Source organism: Aulostomus chinensis, chromosome 8, assembly GCF_037954235.1.
Source record: "Aulostomus chinensis isolate RoL2024-O1b breed Wild chromosome 8, RoL_Achi_v1.0, whole genome shotgun sequence".
NCBI lineage: Eukaryota > Metazoa > Chordata > Actinopteri > Syngnathiformes > Aulostomidae > Aulostomus > Aulostomus chinensis.
Window position 1 is genome coordinate 9345559 of NC_141327.1, and position 17486 is coordinate 9363044.

Here is a 17486-nt window from a genome sequence, read left to right on the forward strand (position 1 = left end):
TGAGGCAAAACATCATACCCAAGTTGAGGCTTGACAGCTTTTCTCATACTCTGTTTTTAACTGTCCCCACCCTGGTGGACCATTTGACGACTTGGTACTTTGTGCAGGTTTTGGAAGAGAAAACAGCCCTAGACTCTTTCATGGTCTCATGGGCCCTTACTTTATGGGGATCTCCTATTCAGTTGTGCAAGTCATTTTCAAAGCAGCCAGCCACCCTTTTATCCCCCTAAGCTCCCCTCACCTAACAATAGGCTGAAAGCGATTCAGTTAAGCCCTTTATACTCCATGCACTTTATTTTCTCACTCCCTTGCACTTCGAGCCTCACCACTCCTCCTATTGGATCTGGAAGGTAGAAGAGAGAAGCTGCAGAGGGCTGGGTGGAGGTGATTCTTTTTTTTTGGGGGGGGGGGGGGGTGCCCTACTCTGGCCAGGGGGACTTCCTCTGTCCTGAGGCCTAGCAATGAGTAACCCCCGTGAAAGCCTTGCAGACACATGATCTCAGCACACTGCAGAGGCCAGTGGCAGGAAACCGACCTACCATGTGAGTAAGTGTCCTTTCATTTGGTGCCAACATTTTTCAATGAGTTTGTCTTGAGGCCCAAATGGCCATTTCCCTCCCCCTCTCCTTCAGCTCTTCAAAGGGAAAAAGCGATTAGATAATATGAAAAAACAAGTCTGTTGTGGCAGAAGTGTGGGTGGGATGGATGCATTTCAACTTTGAGGAAAATGAGGCAACGCCCCCCACCCACATCAAGACAATCTCATATTTTTCTCCCTTTTCTCCAGCCTACAATGCATCAGAATAAACTTCAAAAGGTCTTCAGACATAATGACTTTCCCAGAGTTATCTCCCTGGAGGCCACAGCAACAACTACACATAAACAGAATTACCTGTCTAATTAAAATATATTACAGTCGATAATTCAAACAATACTGTCCTCTGGCCGCAAGAAATGCTTAGTCCATTGAACTACAATGCCAAATATTTTCCTTCACACCCCTCAACGCTTTCTTGGAAAGGTGTTGACTGAACTGACACAAGGGGAATAATAATATTCACAGAGCTTTGGCCAGGGTTTGCTGAATGGAAATGAGCCCTCTGAACAAGATGTGTTGAAATGCAACAACTTTTTGAATTCAAAATTTAAAAAACTTACACGCTACTATCCGTCATGGACATGGAATCATCTGTTGTGGCATCACTGGAGATCTCGCTGTCATTGGCACTGGTGGCAGGAGCAAAGATGTAGCCGGAGTTGACAAAGTACGGGCTTGCAGGGTCGCCTCGACGGTGGGACCTGTGGACCACATTTTTAACTTAATGTGGTGTAGTCAAGACAGAGAAGAAAAGCTAGATGGTCTTTATTGCCATGTGATTCCTTCTAATACTCAATTTATTCAACTGTAACACAAATGTAAATGCTTTACAGTTTATTTTGTTGACAATTTCTGTAATTAGTCGCCACTTTTATGAAACTTTGGCACCTGAGGAATGTGGAAAACTTGTCAAAGATGGAACTGTTGGTTTTAAGTCTTTTGTGCCTTCCTCGCACTTAACATTGAAGGGTGTGAGGTGAGCAAGTGTGTTCGTAGTGCTTGAGGGGTGACAGACTAAGTAAAAATAATACTGTGTACAAATTGACAACAGCATTTAATTTCTTTTACCCTTCTTTCTCCTCACCTTTTTGTTTTGGCCAGGCCCATACTCCACTTTTCTAATTTGCAACACCACTCTCTTTCCTAGCATGTTTTCTCTTCAACAGTCTCCAACTTCATCCAGGCTGGGGCCGCTCCTTTAGCCAATCTCCTCTGTTTCCTATCTAAATTCTCTCTCTGTGTCTTTCTACTCTCATGCTGTGTTGCATTCCTGCTCCATTAGTGAAGGGGATGGATGAGGAAGAGAGAGAGAAGACGAAGGGGGAACTTGAGCTTTTTAAAGGGAGGGGGAAGTAGGCCCCTTTCTTTATGAGAATGCCTTCTGCTGGGAGTGCTGAGAGGAGAACCCCAGCATGACTAAAGCCGTAGGCCCCAAACACAAACCTGACCTTTGGAAGGTCCACGCAAAGAGTCAGGTATTTAGCACAGCTGGGCTTACTCCACCCCCACTCTCTCTCTCTCTTCATTTCTTTTCTTTCCTTCATGATCTCCCCTTCCTGTCTTCCCCCCTTCCCCTACTCTTGTCTCCGCCTCTCTCTGCAAAATCTGTCAGACAGATTTTTTTTTGTCTTTCAAAAAGGAGAGACAAATTTGTTGGACTGCAGAGGAAGGAGAAGACTGAGTTACATGAAAAGTGGTTGGATTTTTGGAAATGAGCAAGTGGTTCTATCAATTTGGAGTTGAGTAAAGGAAGTTTCTTAAAAATCAGACAGAGGGAATCTGTGCAATGGCAAAATTAGTTCCACATGTTTGAGATGGAAATTGGTTGACCCAGAGAGCTTGTGAGGGGCAGGAAGAAAGGGGGAGACCATGGGTTACACAAGGGGAAAAATGGGGCTCTCTCCTTATTTTTGTTCGGTGAAAACCAAGAATGCAGGGCATCACACCAGGAAAACCCACATTTCAAAATACCCCCCTGATTACTGGATCCTAACACAGCATGGCATGCAGACAAGCAGCTATGATGTTCTCTGACATCTGCTAAAATGAAAGATGCACCTTTGAAGGACCTGCTTCAGCTCAGCTATTCACCTTTAACAATTACTTTGGACAATGTAATTTAACATCATGCTAAACTCACTAAATGTTTGCTCTTCTTGGTAAGGAAAACATGAATTATCATTAATGACACTTTTTCCTACAAACACCAAAGACTCAAGACTTTGCAAACTGACTAAGCACAATTTGCGTCCAAACTTTAAGACAAAGTGATTCGGAGGACAACAAAAAATTAAAGATGCCCTTTGTTCCTGGTTTAATAAGATTTCAACTGTTGAAAAAATGTGTGTGACTGACTCTTATGATTAAGTTAAAATGCTTTCATCTGTGCCTAAGAGAACGATACCTCTGCTTGGAGTGTGACTGTCTACACAAGTTGTCTTTACTGCAAGCATTTCTTTGGGTTTAAAACATTATATTATGGTGTACAATATCTCCTCAGCTAGGAGGATAAGGACAGCTATGCTGCATCACTTTACAACAGTGTCATACAATTTCATGTCCTGTAACAGTCTGACGCTTGGAGTCTGAATTCATGCCTGAACCGGAGGAAGGTTTTCAAAGCACAGGAAACTTGAGCAAGCCAGCAGAGGGCTGCCTGCAAGACACCATTTACTTAAAAGGAAGGCTCAGATCCATTGATGTTTTATACCCACCCGCCCCTCCACCCCTTCAAACCCTTGACTAACTGCAAGGCAGGAGGGCACAAACACACAGGCATGTTCCTCTGAGACCCTTTGATCAACTGCCTTTATCTCTCTCTCTCTAAGGCATTTGTTAAATAACAACCAACTGCCACATAATTGCTGACTTAACTAATGAAGATAAAAATGAGGAAAGTAACAAATAATACAAAAGAACCCACAAACACAAAAATGTACTAAGAAAGACATGCCTCCGTACCTGCAACTGTTCTCCAGAATTTCAGCTGCTGTCCGGATGGTAGCAGTAGCCCTCAAGGTTTTCGCAGACAGTCCAACCACAGACCCCAAAGCTTTCACTTTCAAGTCATTACAGCTCCACTCCTCTTCCTCAATGAGAGGGGGAAGATATCCGCACATCAGCTTGAGGCTACCGAGACCACCATGATTCACGTACGTTGCGTTCTCGCAGCCAGTGCGCACGTATTCGAGGTATATGTCAGAGGTCAGAAACATCTGGTATGCATTCTCTTCCATGTTGGACTGAATCTCCGTCTGTGCCTGGTCGAACATGGCAGAATCAATCAGTTGTTTCTTGATACTATCCCTTATGAAGGTCTTGGTGGCGGGCTTCAGCTGCTTAGCGACTATATTGTTGTTCTCGATGTACCGCTTGAAGATAACTTTGGCAACTCGCAACGTTTTGGTATCCTTTAAGTCCATTTGCCTGAAGCCGTTGCAGGCGAACCAAAAGTCCAAAGTGTCCACGCAATTTTCCCGTTCCAAAAAGGTCCTGAAGAGGTGAGCGCCGTCTTGATCACCCAGAAGAAAATGCAAGGATTTGGTCCACCGGACTAAGGGTGAGTCCGGGGACGCGCTTCCCTCTGGCTCCCCGAGTCCATCCTCGTTCCTCCGCGGAATGGAGCCGGGAGGCACGGCGGCGGCGGCGACGGCGACGGGGAGATCTTTAACCTTGTTCAGGGATTTCATTTTGCCAGGTCTGCTGGGATTGTAGCATGACGCCTCTCCCTCCTCCCCCGGTACCGGAGGACGAGGTGCATCTTCACGGAAGCTACTGCTGATGTGCTCCGTCAGCGCCCTGCTCATGGCTCCAGCTCCGGTTGCCTATGTGAGCGTGCCGTCTTGCCTCCACTCAGCTCCAGCCTAATCCTCCTCACTCTCTAGAAGCAGCGGGGGAGCGTCTCAGCTCCTCTTCACTCTGGAACACAAAGTATTGATCTAATCAAAGCCATATCCTGCTGAACTTCAAAGACAGACATCAAGTAAACAATCCCTCTTAAAAAGCCCTCACCGAGTTCACACTGAAAAGAAAAATGAAAGGCTTTTTCACCTCCCCGTTTCATTTGTCTATTTATAATCTCAATGAGAGACCAATTGCAGCCTCGTCTTTCAACAAGCATTAATGTATTACATCAAAAACCATTTTTGCAAGAATAACTGTATCGCCAAGCCAAACCCGCACTCTCACAACTGTGGCTCGCCTACATGTGTTTTCCTTAATGTCACAGGCTTCAACTCAAATTAATTCTCGAACTGTTTTGGACAACCGTAACCCTACCCCGGTATGCACGTCTCTCTCTCTCGTTCTCTCTCTCTCACACACACACACACACACACACACACACACTGATTCGGAGCTCACACTTTGTCCCCTCCAGTCCAGAAATGTATAGTCAAATGGCGTTGGATTTGATCCGCACCACCATGACCCGTAATATACAAGGGCTAAGCAGCCCCGTGGGAACAGCCGCTCGTTCGTGCGTAAATCTGCACGATCAATAGCCTTCATACCTGCTTGTTTCTCCGACATCGCTCTGATCTGTTCACTCAACGGAAAACCTCATGTGATCGGATCAGGATATTAGATTACCGAAAGTTACAATTACTTTGTGACTTCAATTGGCAACAGATCTGTCAAAGCAATGCTTGATCAAGTGGAGGAATACGTAATAAGTGCGTAAAACATACCATCGCAGAGAAGAGCAAGTCAGAGTAACAAAAAGTTGGATTGTTACTCCATTTTCAGTAGTTATATACGCTCCAAACAAATACGATCCAAACAATCGTAATCCAACATGTATACAGCGACGATGTATGCCATGTCCACATGTGTCCTGCCGAGCTGCAAAACGGCTGTACTTTCATGTATCCTGTCTCATTCAACAAATGACCTCAGAAGAGGCAGGTTCGGTCCCTATATAGATCACCGAGGGTGTCAAAATCTGGAGTAGGAGGAGGGGAGGGGGCTCCAACTGAAGGAATACATCCCACTTTTTCCCAGCAAGAAGAGACGCGCCACTCGATTCGTTTTTTTAAGGGTTACACGTTCACACACATATACGGAGACACACACTTAAGCTTCTTATCTATCTTACCGTATTTCTCGCCCACAAACAAGAAACATATCCCGCATTTCTCAACTTCAAAGCTTAGCAGCAGCACATCAAAGCGGCCAAGAGAGGGGGCCTGTGGAACAGCTTTGCTATAACTTACCATCCGTGTAGCCGAGCACCCTGCCTGATTAGAAATCGTTAAAAGTTAAGTCGCCCAACAACAGGCTCTGCCAACCACCCCGGTGCTCCTCTCCGTCCCGTAGTAATGCCTGTCTCATTGGACCACATGAATGCAGCCGCTAATAAAGCAGATACAGTTGGGTACCTAGGGTTTCTCCCCAGGTAGTGCTTCAAGATGTCAAGGCAGGCGGGAGAGAGAATTTCTCCGGGCTGTCTCTAAACCAACTGGACTGACGGTGTAACTGTGGACTTCAAAGTAGGGAGGAAAAAAGAAAAGAAAAAAACGCTGGCCTGGTCCCGGCAGCTAGATAAAAACACTATGCTAATCTCCGCAACAACTCATGAAGTAAACTAGGATAAAATGAACCAAATACCGGCAAAAGAACAGAAATATACAGAAATATATGTCCGTTTGGCAGCATATTAATACGTTCTGAAGTTACATATGGTTTGACAAACATTTAGAGACAAGGAAATAATTTAGCGTGTGCCAGGACCTTATCAAAGCCAGGCGATCTCCGCCAACTCCCGGAGGCCTCGGGAGCGTCAGAAGTGAGTGATCTGCCGCACCAAAAGCATTATTCGTACTGTTCGTCTGGTACTACACACAGATTTAACACAAGCACAAAAAACAAAAATGAGACGTTTGTTGCCCCTTGCATCTTCAACATACAGTTGGGTACTAGAAACCCTTGGGTTATGACAGGCATTCTTGCACATAAACATTCTGCAACATGTTTCCTTATTCTTTCAGTTTCAGTGTAGGGAGCTGAGGCAGCTTGTGCCATTGTGATACTTCATTTGGCCCAAGGGTAGTTAAAGTAAAAAAAACAAAAACAAAACAACCCTCTAATCTTAAACAATGTCCACAATCATTTAAGAATGTTCTTCAAATTACAGCCAAACTGGATAATCCTATGGAGTGTAACTGTCAAATAATTTACATATTAGTCACAGACTTTTAGCCACAAAGATGTCAACCTAACACACTTGCTAGCTGAACATTCAGGGAAAATGGCACAGCATGACATTTTGATTGAAATTGGCCAGAGAGCAAAGGCAAGAGCTGTTCTCCAGTCTTCAGTAATTCACATGACTTCCCTAATGTCATTGTGACAGAATCTTAAAGAGTGGGTTAGACAGTGATCCAGTCCCATGGTACTTCAAAGGATATATTGTCCCTTTGATGTTGGAAATCAACTTTAAAGGAGAATATAATCATATAAGTCAGAGGATTCAAATTCACAAAACTTCAATGATGGTACAGGACAAGAAAACTAATGAAATCCACCTTTTCCGAGGTCCTTGAGCAGTGATTACTCATTTTGAATTATACATAAAGAAATATGCATGCTGTGTTGCAGTTCCCATGTGTGTATTTTGCTGTTTATTGAGGTCTTTACATTCAACACATTCAGGGTGTCATGTAATCAAGTGGACTGAATAGTGAGGGGTTGGACTATCATTTTTTTAATATAGATTCATAGCTCACTCTTTTCCACCAGCTTGTACTAAGATGTTTTCATTGATACAGGTCTCTAACTTGTGGATTATAGTTGTGATATTGCTCTGACATCCTGCCAACCACTCCCTGCATGCCTTGAGCTCATGTGGTTATTCCAGCTTAAAACATACATTTTTAAAACATTTTCACTGTGACATTTTATAATAAAGCCATAAATAAGGGAACAGAACAGTCTCCTTCTGTCACTCAGCGTCAGTTTATACTGGAGGGCTCTACAAAATAACACATAACTGCCACATATCCGAACAATCTGGCACCCAAAATGCAAAAAAACTTCCCAAACTTCTAAAGTGCCCACTTGCAAGATGGAACACTAAATGACAAAATTGGTCATCAGCATTAGCACTGTGACATGCAAGCGGCACTCTGTTGATCAGGCCCAAATTAAAGCCATGGGAGATGTCGCTCTACAGATATCTGAGCACTAAATCCTTTAAAGTCCATTTTTAAACGGGAATCGAGATAAAGAGGAGTTATAAATGTGCAGGACAATGTCAAAAGTGTGATGTTTCCAGTTCAGAATAAAATGATATCTTCATTAAAATCAAATTACATGTGAAGGAAAAGAAGAGTCAGAGTTTGATTTCTGCTGGCAGTGGGAGAATGTCATTCATACCTTGCTCAGCCTGCCTTTAATGGCATATAAAGTTCTATTTTTAATCATGTTCTATATCTAGTCTTATAACAGTCAGGATCACTTTAGACAAAAGTGGCAATTAAAATTGATTTGGAAAGTGGTTTGAGATGCTGACCCCATCAGACAACATTAGTTGACCTTTGAATGCCCAATTTTGTGTATAGTGTTGACAAAGAGAGAGGGTGCTGTAAAGTAGCTACAACTAACCCCTATTTTGATGTTGACCCTGGCCTGACCCCTTTTTTTGGGACCCTAATGATGTCACAGACAGATCCAAATGCTTTAAAAGGACAATACAGGACAAGAGTAAAGCCAATGACTTGCTATGAAGCCCCAATAAAAGAGGGTGAGTTGGAGGCTAATTAAATGCTTGTGGATGGGAAAAAATGAAGGACATCTGGTGTATCACACAAACCTGAAATGAAGCTTGTCTTTAATTAAGGGCTACATTTAAGAAATAGAAAATATAAAGTATGCGATTCTCTGTTTTCGGTACAGGTCACACAACAGGAAAAATATTTGAATTATTACATAAAGTTTAGTAACCATTAGTTAAATAAACTTCCATCTGTGTTTCCTTATTGCTTTCTTTTTTCTAAGTTACTGTACTGCAGAAGTCTTTGATGGTGTATCATTAGTTGCATCACTCAAACAGAAGGCCCATTTTATTCTTTTTTGTCCCTTTTTCATAAGAATGTTTGGATTTGCATCATATCACAGCCCACAGTATATGTTCCCACAAAGCGAACAATAAATTCTGTAAAGCCCGTTTTATAACCCTATCCTCCATTCAAATCCTACACTTGTGTTAAAATAGCGCGGAAAAAAGTAGAGAGGGTGGATAATTGCAAATAACCCAATATTTGGGAGTTCAAAGGCTGTGGTGTGTTTGAGTGATAATTCTGGCTGAAGCATCACCATAAACACTAATAAAATTAAGTGCATCGGAGGGAGGAGGGGGCGTGGCCAGGGATCCCTTTGAACAGACCCTGTGATCAGTTCCCCCTCTCAATTAGCGTATTGTCCACTTCTCCTTTCAGCTGGGAGGGAGGGGGCAGTCCCCCCCTAGCTTCCCTTTGAAGTGATTATCCCTTTATCTCAAGCCTGAGCGAGGAATATCTTGGGGGACAATGGCAAATTAAAGCCCATATGGAGAGAAGCGTGAATGTCTGTTTGTAGGCTCAGAGAGAAATAGAGAAAAAAAGGAGCGATAGAGAAATAAATAATCGAGAGAGAGAGCGAGAGAGAGAGAGAGGAAAAATGCCCAAATCGCATCATTCTGTTTGCACGAGCTGAAGGTTGAGTGGTAGATGACAACACTCATCCAAAAAAAGTAATTTAGGGCTCGTGCCTGAGTTGACACTTGTAGCGGAGACTTTAGAAGAGCTGAAGGAAAGATGCGCGGGAGGGGGTGTATCTGTCATGACAGATAGAGAAAGACGAAGAGGGAGGAATGGAGAGATAGAAGGATGAGCATGAAGAAGAGAGAGGAGTGCAGTCGTCAGCAGAATCAGATGGCGGCCAAGCAGACAGGCTTGAAGAAGATACAATTAAAGTGTGGAGTTAAGACGGGCTTTGAAGTTGGACATGGTGCATAACACCCTTAAAATTTGAGAAGCCAGCTATTCATCTGCTTGTTATGGCTTGTTAAGACTATTCCTTTTAAAAGGCCCAATTTGAGAAAATAAACTTTAATTTCAACTTTTGGAAAAGTATAAACAAATCAGATGTTTTAACAATCAGGTAATGTTTTCAGCTAGGTTGAAAAACAAAAGAAAAACACAAAATGGTCATCTTTTGATACATGAGTGGGGGATTTGCTAAAAAAGGTGTGGGGGTGTGTGTGGCCATTGAGGATGAATAATCACTTTCTTTTCCTACTCTGTCCTTTGCATATGATCCAGAATATTTTTTGGTCACTGAAATGTTTATTAATGCATAGAAATGAGCAAATGTGCCAAAGTGGACAGACGGATGGACAAACAGACAGGTGCACTGGCTCCATCCATCTCTCTCATTATTAAAATATATATTAAAAAACAATACTCTACTCTTTATAACTCTACTCTTTTTAACTGTGCCAATTACGTCTGAAGTGATGTGACTGGAACAATTTTATGTGTAAAAATATTTTTGAATTCTTTGCATGCTTGACACATAAAATGATTTTTATCCGAATTGTGAAAGCCAGAAGTTCACTTTGTTCAATTTGAGTCATCCTTAACAGGTATCAGACAAATGACACAGAAAAATACTGAACAAAATTTGTCTGACAACAGCGAGCCTGACAGCAAATCAGCGCAGTGTAAGGAATGAATGATGAATGTCCCCTTGATCAGGAGGTCTACTGATAGACTGCAGACTCCTGGATAAGACAGCAGCGATCAACAATATGGACACCATCAAACCACTGCAAAGTGGTTGATTTTTAAAAAAATATATTCTTTACAGTGAGCCATTGTGATGTCAACGTGCTGGTTCAGTTCAGAGTATGGTTGTGTCCACAGAGTGCATTGTGTTGTGATAGAGTTTCATTATCATTTCACATCCAAACATACCAGGTGGACAAAAAATGTTAATATTACATGAAAAGGGGTTTCAATTTAGTGGACCATGATTACAGACATATTAAACTGACCGTCAATTAGCTGTACTAAGACCTTAAAAGCGCCACTTAACCCAAAAATATTTGGGTGAAAGGTGCCTTTCAAGTACTCATATACGAAATAAACAAAACCTGCACAATTGTCTTCACAAACAAGAACTTAGGAGGCTGAGACTCACAAAGACCAGCTGACTGTTAGTTAGTCCAGGTTTTTTTTTTTTTGCCAAGCCTCTAAATCTGTATTTCCTCTATATCAGGTTTAAATAGATAGGTTCAAGATCTTGATTTAAAAAGTGTGCCATGATTAGTAGTGGCCACTTCTATTCTAGTTGTTGACAAATGTTTTGTTTTGTTGGCTAAAGTTACACTGGGGTTTGTGAGGTATTACATCAAATCACTGTGTCCACTGTGTTGGTAAGGAAAGTATTTCATTCCTATCTATCACTTCTCATAACACTCATCTACAATGACGTGCAGTGAGGTTCATGGCTGGTGAGGCACTGACTTCATCACAATCAGATCTGTAAAGATATGAAAAAAAACTGCATTTAATAATAAACAGACAAAAAATGTTCTCCATGTTTTGGCTTCTGTCTGCCATAGCTTCTTCAGCACTTTGGATACTTTAGCGTGAACCTCCTGCTTCGACTGAAAATCCAATTTAAAAAATTGATTTAGCTTACAAATGTAATCCTCCATTGTGACATTACGGCCACTCAGGAGAAAAAAAAATAACTGAATGACTGCACTTGACTTTCCTTACAGTAAATTGTAGCTCGCTGTCACTTATTCTGCAGTGGAGCGGAGGAGGCCCAAGCAGAATCCCTGGACTCACTAGCGCCTCCTCCATGAGGCAGGAGAACTGCGTGCCTCACCCGGCACCTTTTCGCAGCAGTTGTATGATCGCTCAGCACAAGAAACACGATACACACATACAGTTTTCGACAAAAACACTATACATTATATTCTTCACCAGCTAAACTATAGAAATGTAGTTTATATAGCAAAAGTATTTGAACATTTTAATCGCGACATAGAAAGAGACAGCAATACGGGCTCACTGCGTAGCATGCAGCACAGTTAGCCGAGGCATTGCGCAATCCCTGGTGACGTTTAGCCGCCTGGTGCCTCACCGCACGTCTCTTCTCAGACGGCCTCACTTGCACTCTTACTGACTGCACGTCACTGCTCAGCTAACTAGCAACCAGCTTGTCTTCGTTGGTGTTAGCTCTCTAATACAGACGCAGATGTGAGAGGGGGTATCTATCATCTTGTCTGCCTTTGGGGAAGAAGGATAATAAGAGTATATCCTCAAAAGTTGCTGTGTTCCTTGAAATGGATATCAATACAATGAATTCTATCCCTTCTTCTTGTGGATTACTTTTCACTTGAACTATCACTATTTTAACTTCATCTTTTTTACCTGCTAAGGGATTACAGCTAAATTAGCATTCTTGCGAACTATGGCTTGTTTTATTCTGTCTTCCGTCATTATTAATTTGTCCTTTCCTTACAAACAAACAAATAAAAATAAAAGTACCATAAAACACACCAGGCCTGAAGTAAGAATTCCTATTCAAGTCTTTGAAATGTTAGGTTTCTTTGCCAGAAAGGTGGATGCTGTAATGGTGGAGAGCACACGCTTGTTGATAGCAGAGTGAACCAAATTTCTGATTATGTTTAATTAAATCATACTTAGAACCCACTGTCTGTGTTCTGTACAAGTCCATCTGCACATTGTAACAGTGACAGACTGAGAATAAAGTCCAAGTAAAACATAAGTTATACAGTAGGTGTAGGAGGAGATGGGATGTCATAAAAGTTGGCTATAATGGTGAATATTACACCACCTCACCTTAAAACCGCATAGTCTCTCAAGTGTCAGGAGCCTTTTTCACACAGTTTTTTTTTCAAACTTAAAAATGAGCTTTTCTTAGTTTTTTCCTCCATTTTGCAACATTGAGAGTGCTCCCTACATTGCTATTAAATACATTTCAAGTCACAGGACTAAAGACCAACACCTGCTATTAAACCCTCTGTGAAGTTAATAATGAAGTATAATCCTGTATACCAGAGCAATGCCAAGACTGATTGTATGGTGACGGGGTGGTTGGTAGTAGAATTTGTTGTTTGTTGATTACAGGTGCATGCTTATTTGTATATAGAGAAGAATGGACCACTGAGAGACACATGAAGCGCACAGAAGTTGTGATTGGATCACTCGGGACAGACATTAACATCACACCCAAAAGGGCCTAAGTCGTAGCATTGCATCTTGTTGAGTTTCCACAAAAACAGGTAATATATTAATTTAGCTCCATATTGTAAAAATATTGTAGTAGGAATCCCATCTGTCAATACACAGTGTAATTTTAAAATTTTAAGCAGATGGCTAATACTACCACTGGCTCTCCTATCAGACAGTGAGACAGTTGATATGTAACAGTGTTTGTATTTTGTATTATTTTGTACTTCTTAACCTACAGGTGCACCTTCAAGATCAATCCTGACAAGGGCTCCAAAGTAGAGCGTCAGGAAAAGAAGAAGAGCAATGCAGTGAACCCGAAAGTCCTAACTCTTATCACCCACATTTTAGAGTTTGAGTGGAGTGCTTAATGGGGAAGTTGCTTATGGTCACTTTGCATAGAAGTTCTTAGTCGACGTGACTAAATCCAGTCATTTTGAACCTACTCTTTCAAGGCAGATGTTTGGCTTATACATATTCCAAATCTCTCCACAAAAATGTCTGTACTCCTTATCTCCTATACAGGATGCCATTTTTTTTCTTGCATTTATCTCATAGGTCCTACTGCAAACAAATTAGTCAAAGCAGCTGTTGAGAAGAAATACAGGTGCATAAAGATGTTTCTGAGTTGACTCTTTTTGGATTTGTGCAAAATCTATTCAATTCAATTCAATTCACTCACAAAGTGATTCCAGCGGATGTCTTCCTCTCAGTACTCCATAGCCAACAATATTCAAAGATTTCAGAAGTAGGGGTGCTCCGATCAGCATTTTTGGGGCAAATCACTGAAATCAGTATTGCCAATACCGATAGTGTGAATGCCAATTGCAGGTAGGGTTTGAAATTTTACTGGCCAAAATATGTTTTTAACAGCCACTGAACTGTTTACAATCCGTTAATTTTGACAATCGCTTTAAATCTAGTTTTAGTTTTAGTCGCTTACTGAACATTGTAGTTGGATTTAAGTCATATTTCAGTCTTTTTTTTTTTTTTGTCAGATTTAGTCAGTGGAACTCAGACATTCAAAGTTTGTTGGTACTCATAAGAATTCAAAAGTATATGTTAGTTTTAAAAGTCCGTTTTTACTGTTATATCATGTTAGAATTAGAGTAGGGGTTTCTAACACAACGTCACCTACTTCCAAGGTGTACAGAGAAGGGGAAAAAAGTTCAAAAGAGGTCAAACCTCCAGCAATACTTGTAGTATATAGAACAACTTCATAGTTCGACCATCACGTTTTTGACATCTAAGAGTTTTGATCACTTTTAGACTTATTTCCCTTCTCCATGCACCTTAGAAGTAGGTGAAGTTGTACCAGAAACCCCTACTCTGCTTCTAACATGTAAGAATTCAAAGTTTGTTGTTTTTAGAATTTTACATTACATGTTAACATTTTTACAACAGATAATCTTTTGTTTACTGTGTTAACTGAGCACTTTCAATACTGACCCAATGGCCAATGTTTTTGTAATTAAAATGTTACAAATATGGAGTATACAGAGTCCTGTCTGTTTTTTTGAAAACTCATGATGCGGGCTAGTTATTGTAGGCTTTGAAGTCACTAAAGGAGCTGTGGACCACAAAAGCATGGTAAAACATTTATAAACTACACTTTAATTTGTAATGATAATTTATAATGATGTAGAAGAGACCAAGCCCCCAGTCAAGGCACAAACAGGTTTGAATCTGGCTCCTTGTGGAAAAAGCTTCCCCGATATGGATTTTTTGCCCAAGATGAACTTTGGGCGTTACTTTTCTGCAGGTTACTGACATGATTTTAAAACACACAGAAAACGCCCAACACCCCTGTGTCAACATATATGACATTGAGAGTAAATCTGATCACCATATAGAACTGTGGGCTTGGAAAAAGTGGTTTATCACAAATTGGTGCAAAAGATTGTGGCTAGAACTATCTACACTCTTGCAGACAGTATCTCTTCTAAAGAAACATGTCTGAGCAGCGTCTCTCTATTAGCGCTACAGATGTCATGGGGGTACTGCAGATAGTTTTAGCCACAGGCCTGCTAGCACAAGCACTAACGTAGTGGTGATGACGACATTTTTTAATTGTCTTTCTACAGTAATTTACAGTAAATTACTTGTGTGTCTGTACAAGTACTATTAATTAACCTTAAAAAAAAAACTAAAATCACTTTAACCACACATGCTTAATGACCTGAAATTTTAAGGAAAACACTTTGAATGACTACTGATTTCAATAATTTTACATGCATTTCTTCATTATCATAAACAAGTAAAATCTGTAAAATATTACCTGACATTTCATGTAAAATTACATTTTAATTTGTACAAATACAATAAATTGCCATTAAAAAACATAATATGAATGTAATCTTAAATTATGGTGAATTACCCATAATTTTAAAGGTAAAACTTTAAATAACTAAAAATATTCGTAAATCCGCAGGCATTTCATTGTTTTATGGAAAAAAGGGAAAAATCTGTAAAAAAAAAAAAAAAATACAGAAACATTTCCTGTAAAATTACATTTTTTTTTTTTAACTGTGTGCACTGGCAGGGGACAAGAATAGAGTTAAAGGGAAGCATGTACGTATGTTGCAATGTTCACGAAACCTATTTGTTAACATTGCATGCGTTGGACTCTAAATACATACTTTTGTGCTGCTGTCTTTTGTTCTTGTAGGTGTGACCAAGGTCTGTGGTGATATCCTTTGAGGTTACAATATTTTTTACCAGCTGAAGCGTTAAAGCCACCTACTGTGAGTAGAGGAACTCCCGTATACAGTAAAAGAGAGCAATCATTCCAGACCTTGGGCCTGACCAGCTGCATATTCTTCCTTTACTCCTGGGAGAATTTCTAAATCCATCACTAAAACCAAGATAAAAGTGTTTTGACCCTGTTGTGGGATGCTTTCTAGTGTCCTGCTGTTACTCAGCAGGTGTTCAGATGGAGAGTTTCAAAACACACTGCACTGCAGATAGTCAAAGAAGAGGAGGATCAACAAAGCACTGCTGCTATGCACTGCAATGACAACCGATAGGAAAAACATCTACCAGGAGAGGAAAAAAAGACAGAGAGACGTGAAAGCAAAGAGATGGAGAATGAAGATAAGGTGTGTGCGTGCGTGTGTGCGTGCATGAATGTGTGCATGTGTGTGACACATATCTCCTTGGTTTATTCATGTTTTACTTTTTGTACAGTCTGGCATCAGTGAATGGAGGATCACAATTGACATGTCAACCTAGAAATTTGAGGATTGCGAAGAATGGAGCAGCAAGGTGATGGAGTTGAAATACGAGTGGATGAACATTAATGAAATCAGATCAATCTGTTGTTTTCAAATACAAACATGGCTTGGAGATAGCGTGGCCGTCTAGCAACCAAAGGATCGCTGGTTCGATCCTCACTTCCTGCGGTGACCATGTTGAAGTATCCTTGAGCAAATTACTGAGCCTCCAATTGCTCCCGATGGCCCTACAACAGACTGGCGACCCGTCCAGTATCCTGCCTCTCACCCAATGTCAGCTGGGATAGGTGACAGACCCTCCCCCCTCCAGCAGTGGCCTCCCTCCATCACTCCTTCCCTCACCCATCCGTCAAGCCCTCTTCTTCCTTCTCTCTGTCAGAATAAAATCCAGTGCAATACGGTCTACAAGCAGGCAACCAGTTCCTTCCAAGCTTGTCGGGAGTTCGTTTAAAAGTGGAAATGAGGCTGATGGCGTACTCGGCAATTAGCCCTGTGGCTAACATGAAAGAAGAGGAAAAGACAGCTGCTAATTTTCTCCTCTGACCTTTGGCTCCCGCTGGTATTTCATAGAAACACTGATTTATGGAAGAACTGAACAGCTCACTACTATGGGAAGGATTATTTTAAGAGAAAGAATGAAAGGGGGGCTGGGGAACAAAAAAGAAGCTGACCCTGGAGACTCAGTCCTGAAGACTCACAGTATCTTGATTCATTTATTTCATCTTTTTATTTCTATCTGTGTCCTTTTTGATTTATATGTCCTTCTTTGTTGTTTTGACTTTATTCCTAACATTGCCTGGTTTAGCGCATTTTTAATTTCCATTTATTTTCAGTTCCTGTCCATATTTGTCCATCATCGCATACATCTTGAGCACACTGTACAGTAAATAACTGACAACACATTCAGTATTTGTCCTTTGCTGTCACACTCTTTACAGAATATCACAAGGAATCTGAAAACAAACCAATACATCCTAATGCCCTGTCGCGCAAAAATGATGAAAAAGTGTGAATTTGAATGATGTTGTCCCAGAACATTTATTTTATCTCATCATTAGCCCATCAAACTTAGTTTCATGCCTCTATGTGTCCCCTGGAAGGAGGTCCTTAAAAGGCCTGTGGTACTGCAGAGACCCACGACATGGGGATTCCTATGTATATTCTGAGAGGGAAGCTCTGGTATTGCTGTTGTCTTTCTATTGTTCCCAAGAGTTTGCTAAAGAGGGGATTAAGGACAGGAACCCAAGACGCTGAGTTCACACTTTTCACAATTATTCCAAGTGTATAGAGAGGAAATTATAGTCCCTTGTAAGATTTTTTTTTAACCCTACTCTCATTTCATGCCAACCCTATCTTAGTGCACAGCCACAGCTGATCTTGAGTATTAAGATCAAAATAATAAAATTGAGA

General features: G+C 41.0%; 1 protein-coding gene across 7 annotated transcripts in view; it reads right to left on the reverse strand.

The window, feature by feature from the left end:
- The window catches only part of LOC147257027 (axin-2-like), a 100440-nt gene that overhangs the window by 8964 nt on the left and 73990 nt on the right, over positions 1-17486 (reverse strand). For 2 of the 7 annotated variants that reach the window (XM_086210755.1, XM_086210754.1), the window contains exons 6-7: positions 3560-4516; positions 1159-1299 (exon numbers count right to left, since the gene is read on the reverse strand). In XM_086210755.1, coding sequence (XP_086066881.1) covers positions 1159-1299; positions 3560-4404 — 986 coding nt within the window. In that variant the 5' untranslated portion in view covers positions 4405-4516. Of the gene's footprint in view, positions 1-1158; positions 1300-3559; positions 4517-4609; positions 4809-4960; positions 4977-5286; positions 5623-5693; positions 5742-5811; positions 6291-17486 lie in introns of those variants that run through there. The other 5 variants (XM_086210753.1, XM_086210758.1, XM_086210752.1 and 2 more) reach the window with 5 other exon arrangements.